General features: G+C 40.8%; 1 protein-coding gene across 1 annotated transcript in view; it reads left to right on the forward strand.

Moving 5' to 3' along the window:
• The window catches only part of LOC118405611 (ubiquitin carboxyl-terminal hydrolase 37-like), a 21912-nt gene extending 13287 nt beyond the window's left edge, over positions 1-8625 (forward strand). The window contains exons 16-23 of the mRNA XM_035805162.1: positions 1543-1749; positions 2491-2650; positions 3261-3350; positions 3633-5073; positions 5554-5669; positions 5931-6000; positions 6303-6441; positions 7010-8625. Of these exons, the coding sequence (XP_035661055.1) occupies positions 1543-1749; positions 2491-2650; positions 3261-3350; positions 3633-5073; positions 5554-5669; positions 5931-6000; positions 6303-6441; positions 7010-7061 (2275 nt within the window). The 3' untranslated portion in view covers positions 7062-8625. The remainder of the gene's footprint in view (positions 1-1542; positions 1750-2490; positions 2651-3260; positions 3351-3632; positions 5074-5553; positions 5670-5930; positions 6001-6302; positions 6442-7009) is intronic.
• The last annotated feature ends 8 nt before the right edge of the window (positions 8626-8633 follow it).

Below are 8633 nucleotides of genomic sequence, written 5' to 3' on the forward strand. Positions count from 1 at the left end.
TATGAAGAAACTCCACCTTTTGTCATCTTGGTGCCATCATGTACTTAGTATCAGTTTAAACTGCAACTGACAAAATGTAAATACGAACAACCGAACCAAAAATCTGTATGTCAAATGTTACCGCCTTTTTTTGTCGCCGCTGTTGGCTGTGATTGGTGACAAGTTGATTGGATCTTGAGTGTAATCGGGCACGCCCTGTCCAAGACGTACATCTGAAGACTGCCGCCATAGCTGCTGCCATGGTAACGGCACAAATAGCGGTATTTCCCATGCGGATTGGGTTACGTGCGTCCTCTACAAATTGTAGTTCTCAACTCGAAAACTTGCTACTATACAGGTTTTAGTCGTGGGGTAAAGAGTCGTTCTCACTGCAAAATTTCAGGCAGCGAAGTGGGAATAAAAAAATCACGGTGCACCAAGCAGAATGTGATTGCGAGACAGTGTTTTTCGCACGCTAATTTTGACGTCTTTACACGAACTACCCGTCGTCTTTCCTCCTTGTAAATGTAAGCACACCGAACATTGTCAACGAAGATCGTTTTATCTCGTGAGAACTCCAAGCACACCATTTGCTGACGATGATTCCTTTTTCAACCTCCTTGCCGAGATGAAGCGAATGTGAAACGAGGATAGCCGAATATAGAAGTCTCCCCGGCTGTTTCTCAGACGGCTCTGTCACCAGTCGTCTTACACTTGCAGAGCGTTCCAAATTATGGAAGAAAAAAGAAGAAAAAAACTTTCCCGTAACTTTTATGTGGTAAAATATGAGGAAAATACTGACACATGTTGGTACGCAGATATTGACAAGATAGGAAAGTTCTAAGGCACAAAATTTGTCACCATGACGGCGTGGCTAATCATGAATAGGGTGGCACTGCAAACCAAAAGTACATTTTTACGTTGTATTTTCGTAACTTTACCAAGGACACAGGCCTGTGGTAATTTTATAGCAGTATTACTAATAGCATTTTTGTTCATTTTGTGTGACTTTCATTGAATTTGGTACATGACAACAAAAGGTAGAGGCTAGTAGATTTGTGAGAAGCGACTACCCCGTCCGGTATGTACATGTACTCGTATATGTACTTTGCCTTTGGCGCGCCGGCTTCAAAGGAAAGGTAAACAAACCGTTATATTCTCCGCCCACCTCGCGGGCGGTCTGCATATGAATGCGGCGTGTTTCTACGGAAGTTTCGCAGAATTACGCAGTAGGAATTTGCTTTTGGCTCCTGCTTTTCGCGAAACTCGCTGCGTAACTTCGCAGAATGCCTTGCGAAATTTCGCAGAACGCACTGCGAAAGACTGCGCAACGTCTTGCGAAATTTCGCAGAACGCGCTGCGAAAGAATGCGTAACGCACTGCGAAATTTCGGAGGACGTTTCGCGCAAGTTGACGCGTATTTCGGGAGCGCCGCTGTATGAGGCATAGATGAAGGTTTTATCTTCTTAGATTCATTCATAACTTAAGCAATATTCAAAAGATGCTTCAAAGAATATGACCGGCATAATGACATGTCCTTCATCCGCCCCCCTCCCCCATCAGGGTACTGATTCTCCATCTGAAGAGGTACAACTACAACCATGTGATGTCAGTGAACCGGAAGATGGAACAGCCGGTGTTCCTCCCCCTGTACCTGACCCTGCAGAGTCACTGCACGGAGGACACTTTTCCCTGCCGCCCTCCCCCCATCCCTCCTTCTCCTCCCCGGCAGCACACAGAAAGGAGAACGGGCACTTCAGGGGACCGCAGGTATCTGTATTTGTATCTTTACAGCCGGTATAACTGCCCTTCTGCGTAACACGCCAGCTATAGGTAGACAGCTATGTTGGGTTTCTCTGTGGTGTGTTTTCTATTTCCTATAATTGACATCTCCACCGTTGACGTTTTTTGTTGACCTTGACAACTGTTCTTGGTAAAGACGCTTCGGTTTATTTGTATATATTGTTTGTTGTCCTCTGGTTGTCTTACTGAATGTAACACATTTTGTTTTTGTTATTGATGTAGTGGGCCCCCTTGGAAATCAACTTCAAACAAGTTGAAGGGGCTACCCACATGTTTTGAGATGAATAAATAAATAAATAAATTTTCACAATGTCAATCTAAAGACCAGGGTGGCAGTTTGATTTGTAAATGTAGAAAGTTCTTTAAAGTGGTTGAGGCATTACTCTCCTGAAACGTGAAACCACCAGCTTTGCTTCCCATCCAAGAAGACACTCCAAACAAAGCTTCGTACACATTTTCACTTGATTCTGGTGAGGAAATAGGTGTTAAGTGCCCATTTCGTCACCCAACTCAGGTGAAAATGTGTCAAGGTGGTCTTGTTGTTGCACTGGAATACCGAAATTTGTCCTCTACATTGTGGTTGTTTTAATAACGTAGTGTTAAATGTTTATCTTACTAGTCTCTACCAAGGTATTTTGTAAAGGAGTTTGTAAAAGCATCTTTTTTTGGTAAACAGCAAAGTCTTATTTGTATTTGACTTGACTGTAGGAGCACTTTGACATCAGCCAAGAAGACTTACAGTTTCAAGCCGTCCAGGATACAGGATAGAACACAGACTGTAAAATCAGCGGCAGACTCCAGCCAAAGGAATGGGAACATCAAGGCTACATCTCAACTTGCCACTGAGGAGGAAATAGAGATACAGAAGGTGAGTAGTGTGTGCTAGGACACTTGTTATACCAGTACGGTATTATGCAGGATTTCTTGAATAGACCAAAGAGCTTCCAGATGATATATTTTTGGAAAGGACTTGAGATTTTAATCGCTTAAGTTTTGTCCATTATTGTAATTTTGTATTTCTATGGTTTAAAATCATAAAGAAACATTCCTACATGATAAATGTATTGCCATTGTTCAGAGGTCAGACAACTTGGATTGAGTGTTTGGCCCAGAGTCCTAAGGCCCAGTGCTCAAATCACCTGACATGCTACAATTTTATGCCCTTGGGAAAGGTACTTTACATGACTTTCCTCATTCAAACTAGGTGTAAATCGGTACCATTCTTTTGGTAGGCAGGTACAAGGCAGTGGGAGGAGAGGGATGGGTTCTGCCCTGGACACAGTTGACAACAATTTATCTGCTGCATAAGTGCTATGGTCGCAAAAATACTAAGGGAATGCCTTTGAATGAAGTCCATAACCTTGTTCTAAAGCAGAACTGTTGCACAAGTGAACAAAGATTAGACCATTGCATGCTCTGAAGTTCAGCCAAAGACATGCATAAAGGTGTTGTTTTTTTTCCTTTTGCTGACTTGCCAGGCTATTCTGCTGAGTAAAGAGACGGCTGAAGCAGAGAAACTCCGACAGAACGGGGACTTCACTCTGGACAATGTTAGTGAGGAGGAACAGGTCAGAACATTTGCATCTTTCTTTTAGATTTCTTCTTTTCCTTCCTTTCTCCCAAACACAAATAAAGTGTGTCAGTATCTTCCCTTACATTGTCATAGTAGGGAAAAAAAACATGTCTTTTTCAGTCTTGTTCAATTCCGTCCTTTTCCTAAACACCACTAGTCATGACTATTTGTCTTTGGATATAATCTGATTGGTAAGAAACAATTTGGTAGATTGCACACATGCAAAGAAAACAGATTTTGTGCTACATTAATGTCAATCTCTCCTATAATCTCACAGGTCCGTTGGGCACTGGAGAATAGTATGGTGGACCTCCAATCCGAAGAAGCTCCCAAGCAGCAAGATTTGACCCTCATGCCCCCCTGTCTACTTACACCATTGAACAAGGGAAACAACAAGAAGGTAGACAACGCTGAAGGACAGACACAAAGCAAACCGCCTTCCCAGAATCCTCCTCCTAAAATCAGGCACTCCATTGTCAGTAATGGGAACATCAACCAATCGAGTGGAGACGATGTACTGAGTATGCCAGACTTCTCCGAAGCAGAGGGAACCTTTGAGATCCAATTCGTTGAGGAACCTCCAACCGTAGGTCTGTGTGGTGGAAATGACAACCCGAATTACTCCTCCCCAGACCAGGTCAAGCGAAGGCACCACTCAGAGGGGGGTGCAACAAAACTTGGACTGTCCAGTAGTAAAAAGAAGAGGCTTAGCTCCCCCGGAGGTGGTAGTGGTAGAGCCCAGAAGAGTCTTCCTTTAACCAACATCAATGGGCAAAGGACTTTGGGGAAATGGTTGAGGAGGAACTGCTTCACACAAGACAGTGAGGTGAAAGTGAGTTGTGAAGAAAGTCCAAAGGAGGTCGAGCTTTCTAACAACAGTGGTGATGCCGATTCTGAAGGAAGGAAGGAAGAAAAGACCATGCCAAGGGATGAAAGTGCCAACAGTTCTCAAGAAGAAAAGGTGCAATCTTCCACACAGCTGGAAGAGTTCAAAAGAAGGAAAGAAGAAAAGAGCATACCAAAGGATGACAGCTCTCAAGACACTGACACAGATTCTGCAGTACATCCAGATGATATCTTAAGCATATCCTCTGACTTGGAGGTAACCAGTGAGAATGAAATACCACAGGTGACAATGCCACCGTTAAGAACTGAATCTCAAAAGAAGAACGTAAGGCAAGCTGTGAAGAGGTCGGAAGTTGAAATCAAGAGTGAACAAGATGATTACAAACAAATCTCCCCTCAGAAAAAGGATCCTAAAGTAGCTGGTGACACTAAAACAGTGGATGAAGATAAAGCTGTTGCAACTTTTCACAAAGACTTGGCCGAACAGCCTTCAGTGAAAATTGAATCCAAGGCTAAAAACAAGGAGGAAGCTCCCTCTGGTGCCTCATCCCAGCGTAGAGCAAGCAGCGACAACGCTTCCGCCGACCCAAACAACAACCAAGACTTAAACAACAACTCGGAGGCCGACGTGGAAAGCGAGAGCGACAAGGAAAACCAGCATCCGGACGAAGAGGTCACAGATCAAGCGCCGGTTCAAGGTCCGAGCTTGCCGGACTGGGTGGCGGAGCAAGCTGCGCAGGGGGTGCCGAGCTATCGTAGTCAGGAGGAGGAAGACTTGACTAGAGCGATGGAGGCGAGTATGGCCATGTTTAGGGAACAGAAGGAGAAAGAGGACGAGGATTTGAGAAAGGCCACAGAGCTCAGTCTGCAAGGTGAAGTTATTTCCTTCTACATATAGCAAAAACCTTACAATTGTCTGTCATAGAAAATGGAGTGTTCACGGTGGTTTTAAGTTTGTAGTTGAAGTAATGGGATAGTTGGGCCTTGGTTTTAGCTTAGATTGCATTGAAGAGGTCACTGAGAAAACTGCGACCATTTAGTAACTGCAAAAATGTCAACCTTTATGCATGGTTATTCCCTGGATGTATTCATTAACAAGTATAACTTCCCTTCGGCTAATAAACTATTTTTGTAAGGATGTACAATGGGGTATGATTTTTCCTCAGATTGCTGTGTTTTAAGTTCGCAACTTTTGATAGCAGGGCAATGCAAGATAGAGCAGGTGTTCACGGTTTAGATTAAAGAGTTCACGTCACATTGAAACCCTCAAACATGAGGCCACTGCAAATGCATTTTTGTATCATATCACCTACAATACGCTAAAGATCTCCTGTGTATGATTCCCTTGTTAGAATATGAGTCCTGTGACAATGGTGAATATGAAGATGACACCATGGAAGAAGAAGAAGCCATGGTTGAGATCGCCAGGTCTGTGGAGGAAGCTGAGGACATAAGGAAGAATGCTGAGGTCAGTTTGAACATTTGTCTAATATAAGGTTACAAGCTGTGTCTTCTTGAAAGTTTTGGAAATAAAAGTGGTAGTGAGTTGTTAAGTTGCAGTGTCACTGACAAAAGGTCTGACCATTTCCAAAATCATATCCAGTTACTTGAGTAACTGCTATTTGGCATATGCATGTTTGAAGGATCATTTTTCTTTAGCCACCAGTCCACCACTGATTGTCTTATTTTTCTATCTAAGTTATACATGTATGTTGTGTTCTTTTTCCAGACTGGACACTTGCCATACTCCTTCCGTCTGGTCAGCGTAGTGAATCACATCGGCAAGAAGTCATCCTCAGGTATGCTTAAGATTCAAGTACTATCTAAGATCCAAGTACTGTTTTTTAAGTCGGTTATTGTCACAAAACATAGTATTTCCTTCTTGTTCAAATACAAGTCAATCTCTACAAGTGATTGAAAATGGAGATTTACTTTTGGACCTTTCAAGTGACATCCATCACTCTTCTAGCGTCACTAGAATGAACTGACAGTACAATTCAATACAATCCACTAAGTCTTGTAGAGATTAAAGTTTATTTGAATAATGTTTACCTGGATGTGTAACCTTCATAAACGTATTTATTTCTTGCTTTTCCCCCAGGGCATTACATCAGTGATGTTTATGACATGCAGACGTGCAGATGGCAGAAGTGGGATGATTCTCATGTGGACTGGACCTCAGAGAAGGTGGTCAGGGAAGAATGCCAGACATCCGGATATATCTTCTTCTACATGGACAAGTAAGGATTTTCCTGATGTAACGTAAAATGGAGAAAAAAAATAATTCTTCTGTTTCTGTAGCAATATTATTGAGGTACAGTAGAAGCCGATTAATTGCACACCCCATTTTGCAGCGTTTTTCATGCAATTATCTGGATGGAGTTATGCAGCTGGACTGCACCAGTTTGGGATTTGGGGATTCCATGCAATTAATAGAAGTGTGTGGTTATCCATTGTGCAATTAACTGGCTTCTACTGTACTGTACTTTATTGAAATTTTTATGATGGTTTGTCTCCTTCACCGCATGATGAAAACCACAGGGAATACCATTTTATTCTTACCAAGAAATAAAATGACCACATATTTAAATCATTTACAATATACAGCCTACCTGGTTGTTCTAGGGGGAAATTATAAGTTACTGTGTGATGTGATTGTGGCTGAACTTTCACTGTGTTTGTCTCACTTGACTTAAAAGAAATTTATGAGTAATTTCATTCTTGTTCACTGATTTAAGTTCTAAAATACATATATGTAGGAGTCTTCTGTTCTAATGCTGTTGTTATTGCATATCTCTCCTCTTTTAGTGAATGTTTTAAGGACGTTATTGCCCAAAGTCAACCCAGCAACCACCACTGACTGTCCAGTACCGACGAAAACACCAGCCATACATGTAGTCTTCTAGTATAAAAATGTATGTTTTCACAAGTCAGATTATGATTCATAGGACAGGGGTTCTATGTTAAAGAGGGGCTTTGTACAGTCATAGTCCACCCCCTGGTACTGACTGCCATAGAGTATACTACAAACACTGAATGAAATGTCAGGTACAGATATTCATGTACATCTGGTGTGACCTGTAAAATTGTAAATGTTTGTTAATATACAGGATGGTTTCCAAGCTGTTGTAAAGCAACCTACAAATGCTTGAGCAGTGTTGAAACAGTGAGATTGAGATACATGATTGTACATGTTGTCTATAAGATGTGGAACTGCATCTCCATGGAAACAGTTTCCAAGACAACCATGTAAACATTAGAGCAAGGTTTATTTACTTTCAGTGCTTACATGTTCTTTATATTTTGTTTCAAGAGTTCTTGTGCAACATTTGATGACTGTGTTAGTTCTGCAATTTTGTGAACATCTCAGAAGTTAACTTAAGCTATGATTCGCAATATTAAGTTTTTGCCAACACTGTAACAAACAGCTTGCTTCCCTGGCTTTCAAAGATTAAAAGAAGACAAAATATATGGTATTTGTACTTAAGAACAGTGGGACTTAAGTTGCTATACATGTACTTTGTTAAGAGTATGAGTGAAAGTATTTACACAAATGTACAATGTAGTAATATACAAAGATATAAGACATGTTGACTGCTTATGATTTTGGTGATTTGATAAAGATACTGTGGATGATGCATGTTGCACTCTTAGTGAATTAAAACTGCCACAACTTAAAGAAAATGTTATATCTTATGTCTAGAGTGATAATTTAATACCTTTTTGTTTATCATATTTTTTCCCCTTTTGAGTTCACTTATTTTGGTAGCAGATAGAATTTACTAAAAGGAAGATGCTGCAAGCTTTAGTTGATCGCATAATGTTGTCCTGCCAGTTTCTGTTGCAAAGTCTCATTATTTAGTGCAATTAGAAAAATGCATTATAAGTTGTGAATGGCGCACCTACATATCTTGTGTATTCTTATAATTCTACTATTAAGAAGTTATTGACAAGCCAAACAGTTAAAGAACTTTGTATGTCTGTTTACCTACAATGCGCAGGTTCTGATCCAAAAGTTATGTTCTATTGTACATTGTTTAGCAGGCCTATAATAGCTACGTATACTTGACTTTACAATTACATGCAGTTTCCTTGCGCAATATGCCACTATGTGTGTGCTTGAATCATAGTTGTACTTGGGTACAGACATGATGTATTGAGATTTGTATTGGAAAGTTTGCACAATTATTTATAAGCCTATAATGTTGGATAGCCATCAGAATTTCAAGTTACATGTACATTGTACAACTCTCTACTGTCTTTTATTCTGGTGACAACAAAACAGCAAATCGCCTTTGTGGTAATCTTAACTTAAATGAGTAACGTTATACATGTACATATACTTTCTTCAGCTGTCAAAGCCTTATGTCAGATTTTCTAGAATTCTGATGAAAGAAGAAATAAAGCAAAACATGTTTAGTGAAGTGCTGCT

The sequence above is a fragment of the Branchiostoma floridae genome, chromosome 18 (assembly GCF_000003815.2).
Source record: "Branchiostoma floridae strain S238N-H82 chromosome 18, Bfl_VNyyK, whole genome shotgun sequence".
NCBI lineage: Eukaryota > Metazoa > Chordata > Leptocardii > Amphioxiformes > Branchiostomatidae > Branchiostoma > Branchiostoma floridae.